The 26,995-nt window shown below is 36.2% G+C and overlaps 2 protein-coding genes across 2 annotated transcripts; both read right to left on the bottom strand.

Annotated features, from left to right (window-relative positions):
* Positions 1-3,971: 3,971 nt before the first annotated feature.
* Positions 3,972-10,622, bottom strand: LOC132163044 (BTB/POZ domain-containing protein). The gene is made up of 2 exons (XM_059573245.2): positions 9,868-10,622; positions 3,972-5,192 (listed from the first exon to the last, which is right to left on the bottom strand). The coding sequence occupies exons 1-2, from the start codon at positions 10,468-10,470 to the stop codon at positions 4,242-4,244; spliced, it is 1,554 nt and encodes a 517-aa protein (XP_059429228.2). The 5' UTR covers positions 10,471-10,622; the 3' UTR covers positions 3,972-4,241.
* Positions 10,623-13,396: 2,774 nt separating this feature from the next.
* Positions 13,397-26,539, bottom strand: PHOT1 (phototropin 1). Its single transcript, XM_059573786.2, has 24 exons — positions 26,252-26,539; positions 23,597-24,325; positions 23,262-23,444; positions 22,207-22,298; positions 19,879-20,155; positions 19,538-19,781; positions 19,365-19,435; positions 19,093-19,199; positions 18,931-18,980; positions 18,738-18,842; positions 18,499-18,558; positions 18,323-18,412; positions 17,933-18,009; positions 17,074-17,158; positions 16,847-16,927; positions 16,541-16,644; positions 15,858-15,907; positions 15,500-15,606; positions 15,228-15,353; positions 14,887-14,938; positions 14,359-14,471; positions 13,961-14,101; positions 13,720-13,827; positions 13,397-13,642 (listed from the first exon to the last, which is right to left on the bottom strand). Exons 2-23 carry the CDS (start codon positions 24,319-24,321, stop codon positions 13,723-13,725), a joined length of 3,045 nt encoding a protein of 1,014 aa, XP_059429769.2. The 5' UTR covers positions 24,322-24,325; positions 26,252-26,539; the 3' UTR covers positions 13,397-13,642; positions 13,720-13,722.
* Positions 26,540-26,995: the final 456 nt, after the last annotated feature.

Below are 26,995 nucleotides of genomic sequence, written 5' to 3'. Positions count from 1 at the left end.
AAACATTATGTTAGGTTGAGTGAAAAATAAGTATTGTAAAGACCCAAAGTAGCAAACCATTTGAGACCATGGTAACTTCCACCCCAAAAAATAGTTGAAAGAAACCAAGATTCTTGAGAGCAAAATCCAAATGAAACTTATCAGGTAAATCATCTATACCTCTGGAAGAAGACATATATGAGAATAAAAATACAATAATCAATTCTTCGAATGAAAGATAAGGAGCAATCAGCTTTTAAAGCCGTAAATGTAAGCTGCAATAACTTGGTGCTCAGCCGTGAGAACCATACTTGTAGGGCTTGTTTAAAACCATAAAATGGCTTTTAGAGGTAGACATACATGATCTGGGCACCATTTGGTAAACGGTTTGGCAAAGGCAAAGGCACAAAAATCCCTTCTTTTTTTTTTTTTCTTTTTTTTTTTTTTTTCTTTTTTCCAACATTCTCTTACTTTTTACAACACATTAATCACTTTTTATTACTATTCCAATTAAAAATCATTACAAAACAAAAATTTTTTTCATTTTTCCATATTAAATATTCTTACTTCTTCACTTAAAAAAAAAAAAAAAAAACATTCTTACTTTTTTTCACATCAATCAATTTTTGCTACAGCATCAAACCAAATCCGAAACAAAATCGTTTATCAAACGAACCCTTGGAAAATTATGATGAATTCCTTCAAATAGCCATGCAAGAAAGCATTTTGTATGTCTATTTGTTTGATACACCACCGAGAAGTGACAACCAAGGAAAGCAACATCCGGATTGTGGTAACTGGACAGAAGGTGTCATCAAGTCTATACCAGGTTGTTGATGAAAAGCCCTTGGCCACTAACCGGGCTTTGTGTCTTTCAATACCACAAACCAAGACTTCTCCTGCCTCCCAACATAGTGGACAAAGAAAACCATGAATTCACAAAACATAGTGGACAACAATCCAAAATTTCAACATATTTCAATATTTCATTTCAACGTCATAAGGATTCCTTTTGAGAAAGCCGTAACTACAAGTTTGTTCCCCTTGCCAATATTTGTTAGTGAGAGCCTTGAGGTAAAGGTAATAGATGGATTGTTGGGGGTAAAAGAACATCTTTTGTGCTTTTGCTCCATTTTATTTAGTATTTTAACTTTTGGGTATTTGTGAGATAACTCCTCAAAGTTTGTTTTTTTTCCTTTCCGTCATCTTTATTTTAAATTGAGTAGTGTCCCTCCATCCAAGACCATACGCACCGTTTCGAAAAACAAAGTGCACCATTTTGCGGCCATCCAGTTCACATTACATGTACCCACACACCATTTATTGGAATCATAGGTGTCATACGTGACACGTAGGATCAAAACACACCGTTTGGATATATTACCGAAGAGCCCCTTGGATCTTTCGGGATCGAGGGAATCAAAGTGAATAATAAAAACGGGGAGGGAAATTAGAAATCTAGGCTAAATCCCTAAGTTGGAGGTGCTAGTCGATCTATTGTGTGAGGGAAAATATATATATATATATATATATCCTTCTTCCATCCTCCACGGTTTGAATAGCAATCGAGAGACGTGAATTGCTTGCGAGATGATACCTACCGATTAAAGTTTCTGCATAAATCATGGGTCACTGTGTTCAAACATGAATTTAATTTCGTTAAAGTGCTATTGTTCTAGTTTTTTGCAAGTATTAGCGGTTTTGAGTTTCAATTTTGAGTGTCACTTCTGGTATGTTGGGTGTTTTGTTGCGAAAACCATTGTTCTTTTTTTTTTTTTTTTTTGATGAATAAGAATTTCATATGCTAAACAAGAATACATAACACCTTTTAGGATCCCAATTAGTGTTACAAAACACAACCAGCAACTAAAAAAAACTCAAGAGTACTCTTGGACACGTAACTATAATTTTGGCAACGTGCCAACTATGACACATTATCATTTGATAACGTGTCAATTCTGACACGTTACCAAAATTGTAGTAACGTGTCCAGTTTAACACGTTATTAAAAGGTAACGTGTCATTAACTGATATGTTACTAAATTCCCAGTACTTACGACCAATTTTTTAACCCGCCAAGCACATTACTAATGACACGTTACTAACCGTTAGTAACGTGTCAACAGCCTTGACACGTCACTACAGGCCTGTGACAAAAATAAATAAATTTTTGTAGTGAGTAAAGGACAACAAAACCTTTACAAAATATGCTGCTGTTCTAGTTTTTTGCAAGTATTAATGGTTTTGAGTTTCAATTTTGAGTGTCACTTTTGGTATGTTGGGTGTTTTGTTGTGAAAACAATGACCCACATATCATATTTGCAACGACCCACAAATATACTGAAAATATTTGTCTTTTTCATAGATATATTTTTTAGTGTCAGTTGTGGGTCATCCTCAGAGTGATGTTTTCATTGTTTGAAACCATTGTTGTAGTGTAAATTTTAGTGTCTAGGTGGTTGATTTGTGAAAAGTATGTGGGTATTTATGGATGTGGGTCTTGCTCTGTTGGTGGATGGTGGATGTAATAGTAATTAATTGCAAATATATGTAGTGGATATGGTGGTTGTGTGATCTTTTTGTGAGTAAAGAAACATGGGTTACATGTGTGTTTGTCGCTTTAAATTGATTTGGAGTTTTGTGGGTTTTGTGGTCCATTGGATGTTTTCCCCTTTTTATTCAGATTGTTGTTAAAGGCAGGAAAACGCATGCAACGTTGTTTATGTATTCCATGCAAACCCGTGCCTAAATAAACATGTCCTTACTCTTACTATACTAGAAACCCTAGTTCTAAATGCTCTCTCACTTCCTTCTTGAGTTGAACTTCACATTGTAGCTTTGAATTGGTTTAAGGGTTTGTTTGGTTTGTCATATTATTGATGATGCTTTATAAGTATTTACCATGTTGGGTCAATACATCTTAACACATTCAAGTACATTGGGGGGTCGACTTGATGAGATAAAAGGGTATGACGTGGACTATCTTAGTTAATGTACGGTGCTTTTCTCCATTTTCAATCAAATTTCTTTAATTCTTACTTCGTGAACTTTCCTTGAAAAATTTTTGCACTTTCAATTATGGCCAACCTTTTTTTTTTAGGGGAAGATAAAGGGTATGCTGCTCCCTTTCTCACCAGCAGAAACTTGTACAAATCTCAAGTTACAATATGTATCATCCTTCAAGTAAATGCGCTAAGCTCCACTTTTCATGAAGAAAAAAAATACTTTTTAAACTCATTTCACATTGACTGTCAACTGATGTGACGTGTTTTGAGTAATTTTTCTTTTTTATCTTTGAAGTGGGCTAACATGAAAAATCACTTAAAATAAGTCACGCCAATCAATGTGAAATTAATGTAATAAATATGTATGAAAAGTAACATTACTCTTTTTCTATTGTCTAGTATAAGTTCTCTTTCTTTTTTGGAGAAATGTTATTCCTTGCACCATAATCACACTATTCCGACGTGGCATGAGTTAGTAATCCTCAAATCATCTCTTGTTTGATAAAAAATAAATAAATAAATAAATAAAAAAGATAATAATACAACTAAAGACTACTAACCCATGCCACATAGCAGAATGTGATTGTGGTGCTGTGCTTTTGGTATGAAGTATAACATTACTCTTTTCTTTTCTTTTCTTTTTCTTTTTTTATCATTTCAAAAATGTATAGATGTCGGACCTTGTTGACTTGCTAATGTCTTTCAGTTTTGATAATATACAAATTGTAATAAGCTGCTGGAAATATCCTTCTCAGTAATAATATCTGATCAAAGTCCTTTTTATACTATACCCCAAATGCCCTAATCAGAAAATTGGTTAAATCCAATTTATATATAGGATGTTCTCTTGCTAGGGTAGTGGCAGAATGAGCCAATCAATTTCTTTCAACAGATGTAAAGGCCTTCCACATCTTTAGGCAGCAAGATATCTTCTCTAGCAAGAAGAAGGAAGACATAGTAGTTTTCTACCAATAAATAGCAAAATCGTAACAGAAACTCAAGGCATGGATTTGCCTTGTCATACAATTTTCATTACTTTTCTTACACTCACCATACATTGTTCTATATTGTAGACTCCGCATCTTTCAGATATTCCCTTTTTTTTTCAGAGGAAAAAGAAATATAGGAAATTCAAGTGGAATAAAGCAGAAAAAAAAAACAAAAACAAAAACAAAAAAAACTAGGCTGACATGAAGAAAAAAAAAAGTCATTTCCTATGTACACATACCTTTGAGGTGGGTAAGGGTAACATACCTTTCAATTTGGATAATCACATACAGTTATTTGCAACTGGGAAGTATCCTGCTCAGTTGCATGTTGTCTGATGAAGGCTCTTCTCCACCAAACCTCAAAAGCCCTCTGAATGTTGGGGCAGTCATATCCTTTGTTAAGGAATCGATCAAACCAATTAAGCAAGATAGCCTGTTGCTGTGGCAATGGCAGGGTAAGAATTGTTTGGCTCAATCCGTCCTCAACCAGCTTCTTATCAACTGATCTAGAAGCCCTCCTCATCCATCCGAAGTCTTCATAAAGAGGTTCCAGCCATGTAGACAGCAAAGAAAACCGGGCATCTTTCGGCACCAATATCTGTCCTCTCCCAATAGCAATGCACAGTTGCGCAGTGATTCTGCTGATTTCATGCCTGTACATGGTGGGGATTTTTGAATGGAGGACGGCGAGCTCCTTCTGATCTGCCCATAATTTCACAAATTCGTCACCCATTTTTTTGTCAACTAGAATATCCACAATCCACTGAATATTGTCAGCCTCTCGAGCTATTTCACCCATTAAAACCCCTCGATCTCGCCTCTCATCCATGCACGTAGCTTCTGATAAGCATAGGATAAGAGAACTAAGACATCTATGACAAAGATTATAAAGGACATCCTTAGAGACATCAAGCCTGTTACTATCATTGGCTGCATCTTCTCTAAGTAACCGAGAAATCAGAGATTTCATTTCTCGACGAGCTTTATCATCTTTTGCTTGTAGAACACCATTGAGCAATCTCAAGAATATGTCATCAGATCTAGTAGAAGTAGATGGTTCGGATGATACTCTCAGCAGAACTGCAGTGTCGGAGTCATGAAGCTGAAGTTGATTGAGATGAGATATAACTTTTGCTTCTTCATCCTCAGACCATGGTACAGCTTCCAAATACTCCAAGCATGACATAATCCCAGCATCAAACATGATAGCTGCAGATACCTACAAATATTTAATTACGGCAAACTCAGAAAGGGAAAAACAAAAGAGAGATTTTTTACAGTATTATATACAGACAATACAGAAATACTATGAGCAGTTTAAGTTTTCCAAAGCAAAATAGCTAGGTCTTGCTTTCTTGTTTTGGTGATAATAAAAAGTTGGAAGCTTAGATAAAGTACTCATTTTCTTATAAGCAACAAGATAGAATATACGAAGTTTGAAGTTTGTATTCACTTTTTAGTCTATGCCCTAGTGAGGTCTGAGAAAGAGTCTAGGATGTAACCACATTTTACAATTCCCTTCTTGCCAAGAAATCAGTGAAAATCAGAAGTAATGTAAAATTTGAATCTACCCTCTGTGTAGGTTGGTTTTTCGATAACCGAAATCTCGCGATCTTCAAAGTTCCTTACTTTATGCTCTCGCCAAATGCACTACATTCAGCACAGAGACGCCATCCTCCACACTTTTAAAATGTTACGACTTCCTATCTGGCCTCTCCAACTAGCCAACAATTTTATTACCTTTCTACACATAACGAACTCTACACCAAAATGAAGGAACAATGCAACCCATAACTCTCTTGCCACCTCACAATGAAGAAGAAGCTCTATGGACTCCCCGCTCCTCTTGCATATACAACACAAGTCTACCACTATGACGCTTTTCTTCCTCAAGTTATCCAAAGTCAAGATCCTCCCTAGATCTATTGTTCACACAAAGAATGCCACTCTCTAAGAAATCTTACCTCTCCAGATACTCTTCCAAAGAAAATGGGAGCGAACAAGAATGGATAATGCATGATAAAAGGATCTTACTTCAAACTTTCACCTTTTGGAGGGGATTCAACATATTTTTATCCTTACCACCTTGTCTCAACCCGATGTACAAACAATCAAAGAAAAAGGTGACAAATCAACCTCTCAATCCTACACCGGTCGGATAAATGATAAATTCCATTGAAGATTTCCAATAGAGAACTGCGCATGATCTGCCACTCATGCCTCCTAACATCGCGCAGTACTAGATAGTTTTAAAAAAGTATCCTTTAGGGGCAGATCCCTACACCAAAAATCATGTCAAAACCTAATCTTTTACCCATCGTCCACCTCAAATCTAACAAATCTGGAAAAGACTCCCCACCCCCTCCTAAAATATTCCCATAATCCCGCTCCAAAAGATTCCACTACCTCTTTAGAACACCAACATTCCCCCGTGCTATCATATTTAGTTTTCCCAGCAGAGTTCAATTAAACTAAACAAGATTTCTGACCTCCAAACCACCAGAAGATATTGAAGTACAAATCTTCAACCAACTAACTAAATGAAACTTAAACTCGTCACCAATTCCACCCCACAAAAAAATCCCTTTGAAGTGAAGGAACATAAAAGACGAACTATAGTGGTGATGAGAAAAAAGTACAACTAAGTCCTAATTATACTCCAAAAACCTCAAAATATATCTCAATCTCCCACATGGAAAGATTTTTTAAAGAGCCCTACTTGGATGGAAGTCACCAATATCTATAAATAGGGCTTGAGATACAATTCATCACTCTCTTCATACTGACGTGGCATTACCACCTTGAAATAGAAATTATATACACCGTTCTCTACCTTTCAATGTTGGATTTACAAGACTTTTGAGGCAAGTTACACAATATTCACATTAACTCGAATTTTGTCAAGCCTAACAACACAAAATCTCTTTTAAAAGCCTCCTTCAAGAAAGCCTCCTCAAAGCTCCTAAGGATTATAACAAACTATAAACATCAATCAAATTCAAGGAGTGGAACTTGAGTATGGAAGTTGCTTAGACAAATATGCAATGTTATTTGTTGTAGCAGTTTTCTTCACAATAATATCTCCTTGAGACACAGCATTACAAATAAAGTGGTGTCTAACACCAATCTACTTGTTCCAGTACCCTAGCTATCACAATATACAACAGTCATCTCCTGCTCTAAGCCAAGATCAGAAACCAAACTTCTCAACCAAAAGGCTTCTTTTACTATGTCTATCTATGCCACATAATCTGCCTCTTTAGTAGAGCCTGCTGCTATAGACTACGGAAATAGTTTTCCAACTGATAGCAAGATCTTGTTAATATTATTTTTCTCCCTCTTAGGCGCTCACTGTTTATACTTTCCGTGTATGTGGGTTGCGCCCCTCTGCACTTTTATTTATATCATTTACTTATAAAAAAAAAAAAAAACTGATAGCAAGATCTGTCTGCACAATCTATCTCTGGTTTCCTGATGCTTATGTGCTCTCTGCTACCTCGATTTTCTGAGCCTTTTTTGTCTATAACAGGAATCCGTTTGTTTAAGCTTGGAAGGAAAAGTGGTTCTTTGGGTGTCTAAAAAAAAAAACTGATAGCATGACTAGTGAGAGTGAACACATATCCCACAAGAAACCTTATGTCCAAATCATCACCATAAATTGAATCCATATAGCCAACAACGCTACCTTGTATAGCACTATTCTTGTCAAACACCAAACCTACATTTCAATACCTCCAAATATCAAAGAATTCACTTCATTGCCTGCTAGTAAACTTTTCCATGATAACTCGTGTATATATTGACAGTATAACGCAGTGGAATCATTCAAGAAAAGCTTTCAAAGTCCAAATTCTTCTTTTCACTCTCAGCAATAGTAATATTCAACTTCTTGCGTTTGGGACAACCCTTAAATGAGAATCATAGCAAATGAAACAACCAGAACTTTATTTTTTATTCTTGTTCTCTTGTTCTCTTGTTCTAACAACCCGCATCCTTACTATTGACACCCCCAACAGCTTTAATAGGGTCTACTAAACATAAATGCACAACCACTTAGGCCCAGCAATGATCAAGTAACTATTTTTGGAATGATGTCATTGTAAGGACCCAGAAATAACTTTAACCACACCTGCACTATTAGTTCAAAAATACTAGTCAAAATTACAATAAGAGTTCCCTAAAATCACATATAAAGCAAGTCTCACCTAATAAGTAATCAATATGAGAGTTAACATCCATGAACACCATTATAATCCATCTACTCAATGTAGGTAGTCCACCCACCCAGTCAGGGACTAACATTCTAGGGTGTGGGACTAATGTTGTATGTCCTCATTAGGACCCATATCCTTTAGTGCCCCCAATGCCACACAATGTTACTAGGTTGTTTTGATAAAATTTGTAACAACCCAGGAAATGCGCTAACCACATTTATGCTATCACTCTAAAAAACTAGTTGAAATTACAATTGAAGCTCCCTAAAATCATTTATTAAGTCCAATCTCACCTAGTAACGAACCAATGTCAGATTTAACACCTTAAGCACCTTTATAGTTCACCTACTCAATGTAGGCAATCTGCTTGCCCAATGTGGAACTAACATTCTAGGGTGTGGGTCTAACATTCTAGGTCTCACAGTCACACCCCCAACGACTGGTTACTGCTTTGGTACCATGTCACACTACCACAAGGCCCGCCTAATGATTCTAGCAAGCAATTGCCACAGACTGTTCAGCTCAAGTCTAATACTATTCTGCCACCTGACCTACATATGTGCACGGCCATTGCACCTATCAGCCCATCAAAGCCTACAAACAATTGGTTTCCAACCCATAACAATTACCCAGCAACCTGCCTATAATTAGCTAATTGGTCACATGCATGAGTTTTAGTCATGCCAATGCCACCTCCATGTCATGTTTGTCCAACTTGTAGCAAGTATCACAGCCCACAGTTGAAGCAAGCCACAACCACACCATGAATAAGACAGTCGGGTCTTAGATATTTCAGCACTCACATGACCTAATCGCACGTATATGAGCAAATATAGGGGTTGATATCTAGGGCTTAAGAACCAATCCAGAGAAGGTACTTGTGCAGATGGTGGCTTTCAATTTTATTATAGGACTAGATATTGTTCCATCTTTATCTTCTGCTTTCTCTTCATCTACTTCACCCAAATCCTCATCACCCAAATAAAGTGTAATGGTACTTATGCTTTGATCCAAAATGGTCCTTAACGTCTTTTGACATTGTCACGAATTACTTAGTCTTACTCTCCAAATTTTTAATGAGTACCAATTGCGAAGACAGAGTATACATCTTCAGACAACAAAGATTAAAATAATTTTTCCTATCAAATCTTTCTACATAAAATTTCACAGACAAAGTAATAGGTGATATAACAAAATCCTAGTCAAAGCAAATGGCAGCAAAAGCTACTGAGAACAACCAACTGCTTGATTAAAAAACTTAAACCAATATGTGATTCCTCTCAACAACAAAATGAAATCATCTACTAAACAACCAAGTAAAACATAAATCCAAAACCTCATGTTCTTCAATTTGCTACAATAATCTTAGCACCTGAAACAAAGTATTAGAAACAATACATCATAATTAAAGCACCAGCCACGTCAAAACCAAAAGCCTTCCATTCCAAACCGAGGTCCTCACTTCATTAATTCGTACACGAAATTTCACCATCCATCCACACAAAACCCATACAGCACAAAACACAACAGTATCCCCAAAACTATTATCCCTCCCAAGATTTCCTCAGCAACCAAATACAAAAAAAGACAAAAGGTAATAGTAATCACAAAAAGGAAAAAGAAAAAGAACATTTACAATAAGAAACAAAACAAAGCGAGGAAAGAGCAAAGCCATTGTACCTTGAGCAATCCCAAAACCTTGGAAACTTCCTCGCCCATCAACCTCCTCTTCAAGTCCTCGCAGTACATCAACAGCACGGCCTCCACGTATACCTCCACGTCGTCACAGTCGCTGATCTCCACCGAGTGGGACACCCCACGGTCCCGCTTCAGCTTCTCAGCGAAGAACCGGCTCTTCTCAGCGAGCACGCTCTTGTGCACGTCCATCGAGACGCGAAACCCGTCCCTGCCGACCACCGCCAGCCTCACGTCGCCGGGGGCGTTCCGAAACGGCGCTTCGTCTAGGAGCCTCGCAACGCGTTCGTGGAGCTTCCGGCGCTTCTCGTCGGAGAGCCTAGACTCGCGGTGTTGCTCGTCGGACATCATCTCGTAAAGCGTCTGGGAGTGAGCGGGCCGAGCCGGGGGCTGAGTAGGCGCCGGCGACGAGGGGAACGGCGACGCCGGCGGGGACAAGAGCGTGTTGGAGGTGGGAGACGAGGCCGGAGAGTAAACCCTAGTGGTGGTGGTGGCGGTGGTTGTTCTTGAGGGCGAAAACGACAGCGTTTGGTCAGAGATGAATCCCTGCTTTATCATCGCCGAGACCTCTCTGGATTTCAATGCCATTTGAAGATCGATACTTGAGGAGCGTCGGAAGTGATAAAATGGGAAATCAAGAAAGAAAGAAAGACTGAAATTTTCTTGGAAATCAAACGCAGAGTGTGAGTTTCAGTCTTGGAAATCAAGCGCAGAGCGTGAGAGAGAGAGAGAGTGTGAGGGAAAGGGGATCCAAGAAAAGCGGTATGATTATAAATTTACCCAAAAAAACGGTTCTTTAGAGAAAGCGAGGGAAGGATTATTTCTTCCACGTGCGCTCAGCTTTATGGAAATTAATTTTCTTTTTCTTATTTATATCTCTCAGCAAATCATTGTTTTTATGTTTTTGTTTTGTTTTTTTTTTAAAAAAAATATATATATTTTGATGCATTTTTTTAAACCTTCCCTACTGCAGTCTTATTTAACTTTATAAATAATATAAACGTTAGATAAAATTCACTCCGCTTATTATTATTATTATTATTATTATTGATATGTCCACACGAGATGGGAGAGTGGAAATTCGAACTAGTGACTCTCGCTTCATAAGGTGTGATCTACAGTCAATTGAGCTTCCCCTTATGGACTACTCTGCTTATTAGGATAGAGTAACGTTGAAAATTATTTTATTATTCTATAAATATCCTGCAATTTGAATTAGTTTATGTTAAAAAAATATAATATATAACAATTTTTTATTAAGATTACACTTAAATTATATAAGACTAAAAGGAGAATTTATTAGTATACTTATATCTACTGAGTTTTAGTTTAATTCATTTTTATTTACCCAAAAAAAAAAAAAATTACTTAATTGGGTGCTATCCTGTTATCTTTTTTCTGTTATAATTTTTCCTTCTTCCACCAATATTAAAAAAAAATAAAAAATAAAAAATCGATATTATTATGTATGTATGTCATGGCCTTTTCAAGTATGGATGAAGACCATGGGGCACATCACATGGATGCCATGCCAACACCATTGCATTATAAAGATTTTATTGACATGTGAAAAAAGGGTTTGAATTAATTTGGTGAGCAATCATGCTACCGACATACCTTAAGGAAATCAAACAACTACAACCACAACCTTATGGAGGCATTAAATAATGCTGTGCATGTTAGCCAGCATGTTGGGTCATGCATATTGCAATCATGTCAGAAGCTTGCAAATAATTTCAATCCCATGTATATATATATATATATATATATATACCAAATCTATTTATTCTGTGTGGTTTAATTCAAGAGATATTAAGGATGTTTGTTAATTTATTGATGAAATTTTAATTGGAAATTAGTACTTATCACATCTGTAATATCACTCTAAAATAATTAGCAAGTTGAAAATTTCAACTTGGCTAGTCACTTTTGAGTAATAATGCAATTGTGACTAACGTTTTCCCTAGGTCGTTATAGTAATACTCTAATTTAGGGTCACCAGCAGAGCCTATAAATAAAATGTTTATGTGAGCAAAAAAGCATAAGTCAGAAGAAACTTCTTAGAAAATTTTCTTCAAGAATTCTGTTACTAGATTTTCTATTTCAAATCAACATGGATGATGTTATGTAACACCTTTCTCTATCAAAGTATCAGATTTCTAACTTCTCATGGGGCCTCCTTGGAATTCCTTCTAGAGCATGTTGTTTCATATTAGGAAGATGAATAGACTACATAGAGTGTATGGTTTATAAAGACACTCATGAGTTTTAAGTTTCACATTGATGTCTTACTATGTGAGATTATGCTTTATAAGTGATTTTAGGGAGCTTCAATTGCAACTTGATTAGTCTTTTAAGAGTAATAATGCATATGTGGTTAGCGCTTTCCCTAAATTGTTACAAATGGTATTAGAGCCACCTGACAACGTCATGTGGTATTGGTGCATCACATAATGTGGCCCTAACGAGGACATCAGAGATTTAAGGGGAAGGGAGGAGATTGTAACATCATAGTCTCACATTGAAACGATGAGTAGTTCACATAGAGTGTATGGTTTATAACGACATACATAAGTGTTAAGTCCCACATTAATTCCTTACTAGGTAAGACTTGATTTATAAGTGATTTTAAGGAAGTTCCAACTTGACTAGTTCTTTTAAAGTGATAGTGCAGGTATGGCTAACACTTTTCCTAAGTTATTACAAGTTATGTCAAGACTATTTTCCGTTGCATTATGTTTTTATGTTTTACATGTGACGTCAAAGCCACATTCATCCTTGAATGAAGTTTTTTTTCTTTTTTTTTTTTCGTGTTTTATTCAAGATTTAGATATTGACTTTGAAGTATATGCATTAAAGTGTGTTCAATATATGTAATGCTTATTTTGATCGAAATGTTTTTTTATAATCACAAATATCTTACCATTTGGAAGCGGTTAGTTATTCAGATTTTGATGGATGTGTAAATAGCAGAAAGTTTACTGTAGAAAGTTTTCCTAGAAAAGCAGTAAGTAGATTATAATTGCTATGTCTACCATGGAAGTAGGATTCATTGCATGCTATGAAGCCATTACATAAGTATTATAGAGGAGAAACTTTGTTAAAATTCTCAAGATTATCGATTCTATGGTGAGACCTATCAATATCTTCTACGATAACTTTATTGCACTTTTTTTCTCTAAAAATAATAAGAGTTGAAGAAGAAGTAAGCATATTGATATTAAAAGACATGAAGTGTCTCTTGAGCATATAAAATATAAATTTATATAAGAATACGCAGTTGAGGGTCGTATTTATAGCAACTTCTTACTTTAGGATTTTGTACGTGTGATTGGGGCGCCTCTTGTATTGTTTCTCAAAAAATAGTGAAACATTGCTGAAACTCCGTGAACGTAGCGTGGTAAACCAAGTAAATCTCTTTGTTTGTAATTGCTTATTTTTGCGTTCTTCTTTTATTTTGTATATGTTTAGATTCTCTTGCAAAGTCATTAAATCTTTGGGAGAGAGAGAGAGAGAGAGAGAGTTTTTTAGTCCAAACCAACTGGGAATAACATTACACCATGTATTTATTACATAGGACACAATTGAACCTTAATTTCTCCTCCTACCAGCAGCTACCAAGCTGTTAATCAAAAATGCAAAAGGCAAGGAAGCACAAACCAAGCCAATAAAATTCCAACTCCTCAACAGAACAAGGAGCTCTTCAGAGCCTCTATTGTGTTTCCTTTTCTGAAATGAGATATGGTGTCCAGACTCAAATCTGCAACACAGAATTCCTAATTAACAAGACCAACAACAAATGAAGATACATATATAATAAAACAGCATGGACCAGACCTATTAGAAAACATTTGTCTGAAGATCCTCTAATTCCGGATCCACGACTTTGGCTTCCTTGTCAGCTTCAGTTGTTTCAAAGAGAGGAGCATCAAGCTCAGGAGGGTTCTGGAATTATACAAATATGTCAGTGATTGAATTCCATCAAAGAGAATGCAAAAATGGAGATTATGTAGAGAAGAACAGACAGCAATATCATCCATTAGTTATACTTCATGCATTTCAAGGTTTCCCATCATACCTTGCAGCGAACTAGAGCCCAATTGACACCCCGGAAAAACGGGTGACGCTTAATTTCATCTGCTCCTTCACGAGAGGCCAATCTGGTCTTGGGATCCCTGTGCAACAACCGATACATTAACTGCTTTGCATGGAGACTCACCTGCATTAGACCAAATTTTGTTCAATACCAAGCCTTATGTTTTGGCTTTTAACCATATTCATGCATAAGGTATGCAGCTGGGAATGAAGTTTGGTAAAAAGAAATTCAAGCAGTACAAAGATAAAATGGGATCCAATGTTTTTTGAGAAATTCAAGATGCTTTCTTAGAAATATGCATTCCTTAACAAAATATCATGCTAATTCAATAAATTTAGGCATTACATGTGAGAAAATAGTTTAGGAGCAAGATCTCTCACCTGTATACTTCCTGGAAATTTAAGATCCTTTTGAAGAATATTGGTAAATGTCTTTTGCCTAGTCTTTCCCCTAAATGGCGTATATCCGTAGAACATTTCGTATAGAAGAATGCCTAAGAAAACGATGCAATCGATCAGCAAAGGTAGTAGGTCGTTTATTTATAAAGTTCTTGAGAAGATGCTACAACAAGAATAAATGTCTAGCTTTGCATTCTTCAGAAATTCACTGATAATCTTGGTGTGCAATTGATGCAAATTAGAGCATGATTTTTTAATGTTTTGAATACTTTAAGGATAAGATGATCAATGTATCTGTCTTATCATTCTGCCGCACAGTCGAATCGTGCAATTTCCTTAAGTCAATAACAATATCAATCTCCACTCTTTGATTCAAGAAATTTGAAGAAACTCTCCACTTAGAAAAACAAAAAACAGATAAAAGGATATTTTTCTCATTTGTATTGTGAGCTCCATTGAAGTTATTAAAATAAAATCAAAGCCTCATTCATTAATAAAATACAAACTTACCAAGAGCCCACCAGTCCACTGCACTAGTATGGCCTGCTCCAGTAATGATTTCCTGCAAGGAATTGACAGGTAATGGATATTCAATAAACAAATTTTGAAAATGGCATATAATTTGAGAAGAAATGAACACTAAAATGCATATGATCCCCAAGAAAGAACTGTCTCAACTGGTGAAAAAGAATCAATTTCTTATTCGAAAAAAAAAAAAAAAAAAAAAAAAAAAACCTATATACTTAAATTATCCTTAAACTTCTAAAATCCTTCAAAATGCAAAAACTAAACATATGCAACATGCAGATGTTGAGATCCGGCAAATGTAATGATATTCAAAGTTGACAAACCGGAGCTATGTACTCCTCAGTGCCAACAAAAGAATTTGATGCTCGCATAGGTTCAGCCATGAAGATTGGATTCTGTTGAACTTTCTGCTTCTTTTTCTTCTTTTCATTTGTACTGGGAATCAAAAGCTGCAAAGGGCACCACCATCCAATCAGATTTATTCTAATGTCTCAAGACATCATGGACTTGTGCAAATATTTCCCTTTTGTTGTAAAATATCTTTTTATCTTTCCTGAAGATATTTCTGCTAAAGAAAATTAGATAACTAGAATACCTGTGGTTTGCATGGTGTCAAACATGACAAATCAAAATCTGTCAAGGACACGTGGCCACTGCTCTGGAGTAAAACATTTTCAGGCTTTAAATCCCTGTAAATTATCCCTGCAAGGAAATCAGCAGGAGATTCAGTAAAGGTGTAAAGAATGCAAACTGCAGTAAAATATGCTGGCAAGCTTTCAGTAGCAGAAATTGCAGGCTAAAAATTTATTGGAAAAAGAATTATATTAATCAAGTTGTTCAATGAATCACTCACTAATTAGAATAAGGATTTTTAATTATCAAGAAAATCATTACTTATTTATATGTATGAATAATTTAAAAGACACATAAACACATAATGCACATTAGCTTACCTTGACAGTGAAGGTACTCCAATGCAATGACTACCTCTGCAGCATAAAATCTACAATCATCAATGATTTCATGTCAGTTGGAATTAATAAAACTTAGCAAAACATATGTTAGAGTTCCCAATCATGAATAAAATTTAGCAACATTACAAAACCAACTCTTTACGGTCACCAAATTAGGGATGGAACAAAAAAAATGCAAAAATATATATATATCATACATATTGAAGTTCCTAACTTCTTGAATTATTTCATTAAAAAGAAGGGGGATCAAATAGCTGGATTGCACTTTACTAAAGTAAATTTGAATATGGATAACTTTGGATACAAAAAGAAAATTAACCTCAGAGCAGCTTCCAGACTATGTATAGGATAAACTTCGAGAAATTCTTGTGCAACTATGTCAGCAATATCTTTAAAGCCTAATTCTATGCTTATATCTTTATATGCCTTCGCAGTCAGGTGTATTCCTAGATTTGTGAGTGAAAATTCTAGATTTGAGAATCATTAAGTAACTCAGTGAATTTTCTTTCTAAGAAGGGCTTGGCTTGGAAGAAGAAAATGAAATACAAACAATCATAGCAAACTGTCAAATCTCTATGCACTATGATTTGCTTGTTTTTCTTTTTCTTTTTCTTTTTTTTTTTGGCTCGGACTGGTTTGCTTTTTTCCGGTAAATTATTTACCTCACTGCATCTTCCTTCAAGACCTTTGTGGGTTGTCTGTCCAAAAGCAGGAAGAGTTCTCCACCAGGGCAGTAATCAGTTATCAGACAAACATGTGTTTTGGTCTGCAAAGTAAATGGCATCAATAGAATCAAAATTGTTACATATACCATTTTTCTTTTTCTTTTACACTGGTTAGTATCTGAGCTTCCCTGCACTAGTACTAAGTAATCAAAGAGTCAATTTAGCTCCTGAAGCTCATAGCAATTCCTCCATTTTAAATCATCTCATACATTAATTACTAGGGTTTATAGAGAAATTTCTAACCTGAAATGAAGCATACAGTGCAGGAAGAAAAGGATGATCTAACTTGTCGAGGATTTCTCTCTCTGCACAAGCTCTATGCACCTGTGGAACATGAAGGAAAGGAGTTATGTAAAACTATTTGGAAGCAAATTATCTGCAAACTACTATTTAAAAAAAATAAAAAAACAGCATCTAGAGAAATACAGAAAAAAAAAGATATGTAAGAGGCGTAAAATCAATTTCGATACCTTGTTACGGTTGAGCATAACACTTTTATCCATAGCCTTCATGGCAAAACACAGACCAGTTCCACACAACTCCACCAAATGCACACTGCCATGCCAGTCACAAGTCATAAAAATTTTCCAAGAAACATAGAAGTTTAGTCAACATTATATCAAAAAGAAGAAGAAGAAGAAGAAGAAGTCAGGTATACAGAAAAATTAAGTGAATATCATCAAAGAAACTCTTGGCAAGATTACCAAGCACTTGCGAGCTCAAGTTGCATTTTCAACAAAATTAGAAAAAAGTCCATCTTTCCAATATCTTCAGGTAGCAGATTATAAACTAGAACTTCTTGGATCTTAGTTATTGAAATCTTGTATGAATTAAATGACCACTTATCCCAAAAACTTAAGCATACAAGAAAGAGTAAATTTTATCATTTAATCAATGTTTTAACAATATGCTCGCAACTTATAGCATATAGCAACACTTTTTATGAATATCAGTTAATTATCGTAAGTCATTTATGTGGTTTGCACAGTAGAGGTGAAACTACTGACAGAACTTCCAAAGTAAGGTCTCATTTTAATAGCAGAGTAAATGCAAGTTTTGTAAAAGGACATTTTTTGAATCACAACCCCAATGCCAAGTATTGAGAGCATCTTGAATCAGTCAGAAGTTAGATTATGACAACCCAAAAAGTCAAAGAAATTAATATTAAGTTATAAGGATTTGTATATTATATTATTCTATGCCTGGTGGTAACCTGTTACAAAGTCATACTAATTATAAGATTCCAGGAAATTAATATTCCATGACTTACATATAGCATGATTTTTATTACTGAAAAACAGATGGGAAAATTGGAGAAAAGAATCTAACCTCCCAGTATCGCCAGATCCCAAGGGTTTTATGGGCCTAAAATGTTTCAAGCCTATCAGTTCTCCACCATCTAGAATCTGCAAAATAAGGGTTACATAAGCAAACAAGAGAGATAAAATAGATGCCTGAAATTCAAGAAAAAAAAAAAAAAAAAAAAAAGACAGGAAAATCCAAATACTAAGGAAACAACAAGGAATGTAGAGAAGTATAACAGACATTTTCTTATCTTGTTTATCAACCAACCACAGATAGTGTGAAGTATAAAGTATTGAATGTGATGCATGCATATGCTTATGAATTACAAAACTTTCCAGCAAAAATGGCTTAAAAAAAAATAAAAAATAAAAAATAATTGATTTTTGCCATTATATGCATTTATAAGAACAATACCTTTTGGATACCTCTCCAAGAGGGGCTGTCCTTCCTGTGAGGTTTCGGGTAAACTACCTTAGAATGGTTAATCCATAAATCTTCTGGTTTCTGCAGATAGCCAAAAAAAAAAAACCCTTGTCATAATTGTAACCCCAAAAGCTTTTCAGCAAATGTGTACCAAGGTGAGACTTTACCAAATTGGCATCTGGAAGTTCTCTCACTGCATCATCAACATTTTCTGCAGTTTCTTTGACCTGAGAATAGATATCAAATAGATTTGTATCAGAAACCCCGCAAATTTCCAATAGTTAAAGAACAATGGAACTTTTTCTTCTTCTGAGTCAACAGACATTGATATAAGCTTGACACCACAAAGAAATCCAAAAGCATAACATTTAAGAGATAAAAGGAAGCAATTGAAGAAAGTGCAGACCAGTTTTTCACTCTCTTTTGCAGTGTCCTCTGGAATACAATTGCGAAGTGGTTCAACATGCTGACTGCCATCTAACTGTACCCCAATAAAATATTGCACTTCTCCCTGTTTAACAAGTACAGATTCTGGTCAAAATTGTCTTATAGGAAATCATGCTATCTATTTGTGAAGATCATTTGTGTTCTGTACTGACCTTTTGATCACGCATAGGTTGCAAATGAAACAGGTTCCAGAACTTTTTACCTGAAATGAAGACAAAAGGTCTTTACCTATTGAGGGGACCAAAGTTTTGTGTCTAAAAGTGAGCATTTTGTTTAGTGATTCTATGCATAGAGATTGCAAAAAGTAAGCACACCGCTCTTTGTGTAGTTAATCAGCTGGACTGTGACATCTGTCTGGCTGTCTATTGCCTCTCTAATTTTCCTCACAGTTGCTGGGTCTGTTTCAGGTCCTTGCAGAAACCTACAAAATCCAAACAATATATATAGTATTAAAGCACGTGTTACTAGTTCGAATCATGTCTCCGTCATTTGAAAGTATTAAAATGTAAATTAAAATCTGGGTGATTTAACATGGGTTCTTCTTGGATTGAGAAAATGCAGGCTCTTAAACGATTTTGAGAGGCACCTGCAATTTCTTCCCAGGATTTCTTCACGACTATACTCTGTAAGCTCTAAGAAGCTGTCGGATGCAAAAATCTGAAGAAATGAACAACTTTGAAACATTAAACTCAAATATTCATCTCCCAACACAGCATATATGGTTGTTGGAGTACTAAAACAGACAAGTATGAATCTTACAATGGGGTTGTCGGGAAGCCTTGGATCAGTAATGACAAAGTTTTTCTCTATACGTTCGAGTGTAGTAGCAAGATCAATACCCTTCCTCATTTCCTTCTTTCTGACTTTGTCATCAACACTCTCAGGCCTCTTCTCACTGTCACTGTCATTGATGTCATCTTCATCACTCCCATCACAATCTTGCATGGCAAATTCAGTGCTGTCAAGGCTTTCGTGATCGTTGGATTGAGTTTTCCTGATAATCCTGAAACATAGATAGAAGAAGATGATACAAAGAGAGTGACAAAAATATGAACTTTAATATAATTACAACATCCATATATAACAAGACATTATAGTACCCCATAAAAGAACGGCGACCAGATTTTTTTGGTTTCTTTTCAGGCACCTCACTGATGCGCTGCATTGAGGTTCTAGAACCCCCACCAAGAGAATTCCTTCTTGGGGGAGCAACACTCTCAGAGTTTCTCCTTGCTAGAGCCTCAAGTCTGTCATCTTCCTTGCCGCCACCTGATTTTCTCATGAAGGGTCGGTTTATTGACTCGCTGAGGGAACGAGGCCTCTTCACTGCTTGCACAATCTCAGACACTGAACTGGAGGCCATCTCTTTCTGGCGAGCTGCAAATTTCAGCATATTAATTTCAACAATAAGGAATTGTCACCCATTATCTTGTTTCCTTTTACCCTTCTTAGTCCTATCATTGCAGCATTGCCAATACAGTCGATTAATCTTAACTCCGTTTATATAAGTTTCGGACACTCTTTTCTTGTAAACCAAGTTTTAGAGTTGAATTCTATCTAATATTTGTATCATTTGAAATTAAAGTCAGCCACCACTTTAAACATAGGATCAAAGAGGTTGCAGCTTTATGGTCAAACCACAATGAGAACGACTTATATATACGCGAGATAAAAATGTCTCAGTACTATCTACGAGCATAATGTTAAACTATTAAAAACTAATAGATGAGTAAAGACGTTAAAAAAGAAAGGACTACTATTGTGCAGTGTCGATAAAGTGGGTCGACGTGGACGTTGGATGAGAAATATTGTAATATTTTATTATCTTAAGTGTCTCACATAATTCAAGTACAATCTTAATCTTATACATATAAGCTCTCTTACAAGCCAACTTTTAAGATACGAGTTATACCTAAATATGTATCATGGCGATGGTATTCTTGAAGAGTGTTTGACGAATAAATGGATATAATTAAAAGTCATGCTACTGCCATGTTTGATGGCAACGTCATGAGAGGAAAACCAGTTTTCCAGAACACTTACTTTCAATTTGGAGACAGATACTGCGCCACATTAATCATAGTCATGTATATGAACTTCAGTCTACAGAAACTAAATGGAGGTCTCAATTTCCCAGCTAGGAATGATGTTCTTTTGTCTTTTATCATGCATTGATAAAGGACAGATGGTCTCTTTAGGAGTCAGGATGACATTTGAAGAAAACTTTCACATGGCTTTACCCCAGCTAGGAATGATGTTCTTTTGTCTTTTATCATGCATTGAAAAAGGACAGATGGTCTCTTTAGAGGTCAGGATGACATTTCAAGAAAACTTTCACATGGCTTTACGTTATTTAGCAGAACTTGACTCCGGAATACGGTGTGTTTTGCAATTAAGGGCATGTTTATATTGCGTATCATGCTTTTTAACACTTAAAAAATTTATTTAAAGAAAAAAATACTCATTTGATAAAAAAATTAAAAGCACTTTTAAATGTTCAAAAGGCTTAAAAATAGCCGAAACACACTTTTGACAAAAGCTTACAAATAAAGTTTTACAAAAAAAAAAAAAATGTTTTTTTAACTTAAAAACTCTATTTCTCGAACACAATTCCAAACAGGCTTTAACTCTTTTTTTTTTTTTATTCTAAAAAAATAAAAATAAAAACAGAAAACAAAAGTAAATTTTAATATCAAACAACTTTTATTTTTGAGAAAACTTCAGTAAGCCCCCCGAACTTCTAGCTGATTTGACAAATACCCCATGAACTATCAAAACTCTCACTTAGGCTCCCTAAACTTTGGTTTGCTTTCACTTTGAACCCTTCTGTTAGTTTTCAACGTTAAAGTCAAACGGTTTGACTGTTTATGTCCATTATACCCAGCCCAAAACTACACCGTTTTGGGCATTAATTTTTTATTTTTTTTAAAGCAAAATATTATAAAAAAAAAAAAAACAGAAAACAAAAAACAAAACAAAAACCAAATCGGGGTTGGCTCTAGTCTGGGGGTGGTCGAATCACCCCATGGCCAAGGGGGTGGTCCGGCCACCCCCAAAAGGCCCAAAAAAAAGGTGGGGGGGGGGGGGGGAGGGGGGGGGAGATCGAGTGTTTTGGGGGTGGCCGAGCCCAAAAAAATTAGTCAAACTTGAATCCATTCAAGGCTTTACACTAACGACCTTGGGAACATTGACATTTTTTTTTTTTTTTTTTTTTTGTAGTATAGGAAAAATGTTGACATAGTCACATAAGTGATACTTTTCCCTCGTTTTTTACTTTTTAAAATTTTTTTAGAAATATTTTGAGGTGTTAAATAAATAAATAATCATGAAATATTTTAAATTAAAAAAAAAAAAAAAAAAAAAACACTATTTATGAGCTTGAACAAAACATGATAGAGAAAAAGGTTGTAGGGGACGTGGTGCAATACCATCGTATCGAATCAAGGATTCGGGTAACCCATTGGGCCGCATCATCTTATCTTTGGACCCCTCCGTATGCTTGCTGACCTCCACTTGCATTCTGCCAAATCAACAAAGAACAAACAAAAGATAAGCATCCAATTAAATCCCCCATTCCACTATACATTCCCCATCAAAATCAATTAAGAAAATCGGACGGTAGCAAGTGCACCGCCAACCCAATGCTCACAGCTCAAGAGGGCCACTGGCCACACTCAATCACAATCAAGTAGTGAATCGGACAATAGGACAAGAATGTGGGGCGACCCAGTTTGGGGGAAAAAAGTAGGTCCATTATTGGAGTGACATGTCACACGTGACGTGGCATGGGAGAAAAGAGGCAATTCTCCAGCTTCTGTTTGGTCTGGTCAGTTAATAATCATGTGCTATGTTCTTGGACAAATTCTGTGCAACTCACAATGTTACATACGACCACATTTTTCAAGCATATCTATCAATCATGGGATTCTCGGGTTGTCCTTCATGCTGTCCAGCATTCTTGTCGCCCCAATTTTGGCGCGTTATGCTGGATTAAGATTTTCAGTAACTTTATTGTTCAAATTGTTAATAATTTAGACCGTAAAAGTGAAAAGGTTTTTATAGAATTTATTTGTCTAAACAAGTATTGAGCAGTTTGCTCTCAGACAGATAGCTCCCATAAAAACTCTTTTATATTTATTACAAGCCGAACAATAAATTGCTGGAATCTAAATCATTTTCACCAAACACATTTCACTCGTTACAATTGACTAATGACCTTGGCTTTATTAGGCGTGGTCCTTGTCGATTGAACTACCTCTTAAGGACAAAAAAAAAAAAAAAAAAAAAAAAAAAAAAAAAAAAAAAAAAAAAGGCATTTTAAATGCATGAGAAATGTCATATGCAGTTTTTAACGTAAAAGTAAAAATTACTATTGTTTCAAACGTAATTTTTATTATGATGGTAAAAAAGTGTGCACTAAATTCTATAAATTGCATTAATTTATTTTAAGAAAACAAAAATGGAAGAGTAAGAATTAACCAACCCAATAAATTTAAGGACTTTTCCGGTCTCGTCCTTGATGGGTGAAATAGTGAGTAGATTCCAAAAGGGGGTCCCATCCTTCTTGTAATTCAGCAACCTCCCACAGTAAGTCTTGCCAGCCTCCAGTGCTCCCCTTATCTTTGCCACGTCATCCGGTTCGGTATCTGCTCCCTGTAAAAACCGGCTGCACCCCCACCCAATACCTCATCAACACAATAAAACATTCTCTCTCTTCTTAACATATTAATTAAATTCACTTTTAATTAATTATTAATTCAATATGACAGTTATTACGGTTAAAATTACAGTTATAAATGGTGGTGGTAGTAGTAGTACCAGTTCCGGCCTATAACCTCTCTGGATGTGTAACCAGTCATCTTGAAGAACCCGGCACTGGCGTACAATATCGGATAATCCGGTTTCGTCGCGTCCGATACAACGAAAGTTTGCTGGAAAGCCGATAAGGCGTCCTTTAGGTCCTCCGAAACTCTGGGAATATTCCCTCTCTCTTTCCCATCTTCCGATAATTCGCCCGAGCTCCGCACCGAGTTGTTGGAGTTTCGCCTGGAAGTTTCGGCCTTGTTGCTCGGGTCATCGCCGCCGCCGGAGGTTCTGACGGAGACACCTTGCGGCTTCCCGGTATGGGTATCGGTTTTCAGCACCAAACCCCACTCCGCGGCTCTCTGCGCCGCGGTGCCGATTTCGCCAGCCGCTGGTGGCGTCGCGGCCGCCGTTGGTCTGTGGTGATCGTCGTGATCGAGCATGATCGCCGAGAGGGTCTTCTGGGTGAGCGGCGGTGATGGCTGCGGCGGTGGGGTGGGGTCCTTTAGGGCCATCCAAGAGGTGGAGAGCTCCTCCACCCGACCCGACTTGGATGACAGCTTGGGTGGTGGGTCTGGGCTGCCGGGGCTGCCACGTGGGTCTACCCAGCTCTGCCATGCGGGGTGGGACACGATGGGTGGGTTAGTTGGCCGGGTGGAGGGCTTGAACACTTCCAGCGAGTCGCGAGAGCCTCTGGGCATTGCTGGTTTTAGCGACGATGGCTTCTCTGGTTTATCCATATCTCTGCATGAACATCACCCGTGTCCACCAAATAACAGTATTAGTGTTGAGATTAGTATCCATATATATAGTGCAGAAAGAGAAATGTGACACAAGCTCCCGCTATATTCCCGCTCCCACACTCTCAACCTACCAGTGAAAATTACTATTAAACTTTTTAATTTATTTTTGAATAAAAATTACCATTTCAATTAGTGCTACATGGAAAAGTGATAGTATGCGTAGCATTTTTAATGGTACTTTTTAGTGTTATATGTAAAAGTGAGAGTGTAGTATTTCTCCTATAGAAATATATGATGGGAAATATAATATGAAAGAGTGAAAACGGGAGTTAAAAAGAGACACTGAAGTATATAAAAGTTGGAGCAAGATCCATTAGAATTTCAAATTTAAGCCATTTATTTTTTATCTAAGGGTTATTGTTCTGTCACGTGTTTCACTACTATTAAAATAATAAAATATTTATTATTTTATTAATAATAAATAAAATAATGTTATAAAACAATGATCATTGAATGAAAAATGAACGACCTGAATTCAAAATTTCAAAAACTAAAATTCTGAGTAGATCTTGATCCATAAAGGATAAAAGTTATAAAACTGAAGGAAGTCAAACAAAAATTCATCCATATACATATTAAGACACTATTTTCTGCTCAAAAACTAAGTTAATAAACTTTGATCACTTATATATATCAAGTACTCTTTACTTTTTTTCTTTATCAATGTGAACACTACTTTTAACTAATAAGGTTAAATCTACGTAGATATATTAACATTGGACACAAAACTCATAAATGCACTGCCGGCCACGTTTTCAAGTAAACAGTTGTACATAAAGCTTGATAAATTTGAACCTTTTTTTTTTTTTTTTTTTCAAAGTGTTTGAAATCAGGGTCCAGATGGATATATTCTAGAGTACCAGACCAAGAGGAAATTAACGTATGATGGGGCTTGTCCGGCCCCAAAGAGATCAATCCTAACCAAGACTTTCGCTGCCTATGCAAATATATTTCTGTGGATGAGAGCTGTGGGACAGAGCAATGAACTGGACTGGGGACCTTTGGAGAGTGATGTTTTTGGAAGAGAAATATGAAATAAGCAAAGTGAATTTCACAACTTTTCCAGGGGTGTTGTGGTCAGTTGACGTTGCTTTCCTTCACTAATTTGTTTTGGTTATGGTTTGGACGTGGAAGGAAACTCCTCGCACCATATATTTTCTGAGGGTAGTTTTGTCCAGTGGGATCAGGTTCGGTGACTCGAAAAATTGGCTGACTAGTGACATGAGAAACAGCAACAATTACACACGACAATGTCTGGCTAGTTTAATAATTAAAGCTGTACAACCAGCAATTTTCTGGCCGTGAGATTCAGAGAAAATAGAACAAAAACAAAAGGAAAAAAAAAATCAGATTCTGCATCAAACACAGAGCAGAGAAAACAAAATCGAAACTCATATACACACAGATGATATATATGAATGGCTATATCATCCCAGAAACAAAAATGAATACAATCATGGAGAATGGTCCGTACTCCTTAGACCCAAATAGTAAAAAGGACGTAGAAACTGTAGAAGTACCTCAACCGAAGCAGAGACTGCAGAATCAGGTTTTGTTTTTGACGAAAAAATGAGCCCAGGAGCAGAATTTGATGGGTTATGCTCAGTTCCTTGTTCAGGAAAAAAGCTTTCGAGAGAGAGAGAGAGAGAGAGAGAGAGAAAGAGAGAGAGGCGCCGAGAAGATAATGAGCAGAAAAGGACTTTTTAATGGGGAAAAGGGTGTGAATGAAGAAAGAGAATGATTGTCGAAAAGGTCAGGCTTCCCATCCCGGTACACCAAGAATCGACACGAATTCCCATGCTTCTCTACATACCCAAATATTTGAAAATCATTTCAGGAATTAATATTAATTTGTTTTGCTACTTACCTCCAATGATTTTCCGCTTTCTTTATTTACAGACAGACTGGAAATGGGCCTGCGCAGAAAAAGCAGAGCAGCAGAAGCAGAAACAGAGTCTCTTCTAAAGCAGAGCACGTTGCGAGTTGGTGGCGCTTCCGACCGGTGGCTCGCTGGGCAATGCTTCTTGGGTCTCCGTGTCTCACTAGTGGCAAGAAAGCTCGAGGATAAAAACAATTCAGGCAAATATAGAATTAATTTTCATTTCAAATTGGGAGAAAAAGGAGATGGATATATATGGGTCTCAGACTCTCAAGGAATTTTTTTGCTTTTTATGTTGTAGGTTGCAGAGAAGTATGGTCCCTGAGAGAGTCGTCGTTATTGGACACGTGGCACTTGTCGGCTGATGTTCGATGATGAAGAATTACCACGAATTATATCCCACACTTTACTTACTTATTAAGGGTTGAGCTTTCACTTTTACTTTTACCTACTTGTGACACTTACAATTACCATTTGTATATAATAACGCTATGGACCATTACTGGCGGAGATAGTTCCATTAGCTAGATATTATGTTCCATAAAATAAAGGTTATTAGTATGAATTTTATTTTCTCATTTCTCTTCTCTTATGTGAATATATAAAAATAAATAAAATAAAATAAAAATAATGTTATGTACCACAAGCATCGTGCAATATATCCTTTTCCACAAATTTTAAAATTATTTTTTTTAACAAAGATTGGTTAAGATTGCATACGATAATTATAAA

This window comes from Corylus avellana, chromosome 8, assembly GCF_965113065.1.
Source record: "Corylus avellana chromosome 8, dhCorAvel1.hap1.2, whole genome shotgun sequence".
NCBI lineage: Eukaryota > Viridiplantae > Streptophyta > Magnoliopsida > Fagales > Betulaceae > Corylus > Corylus avellana.
This window is presented reverse-complemented; position numbering and strand designations above follow the sequence as displayed.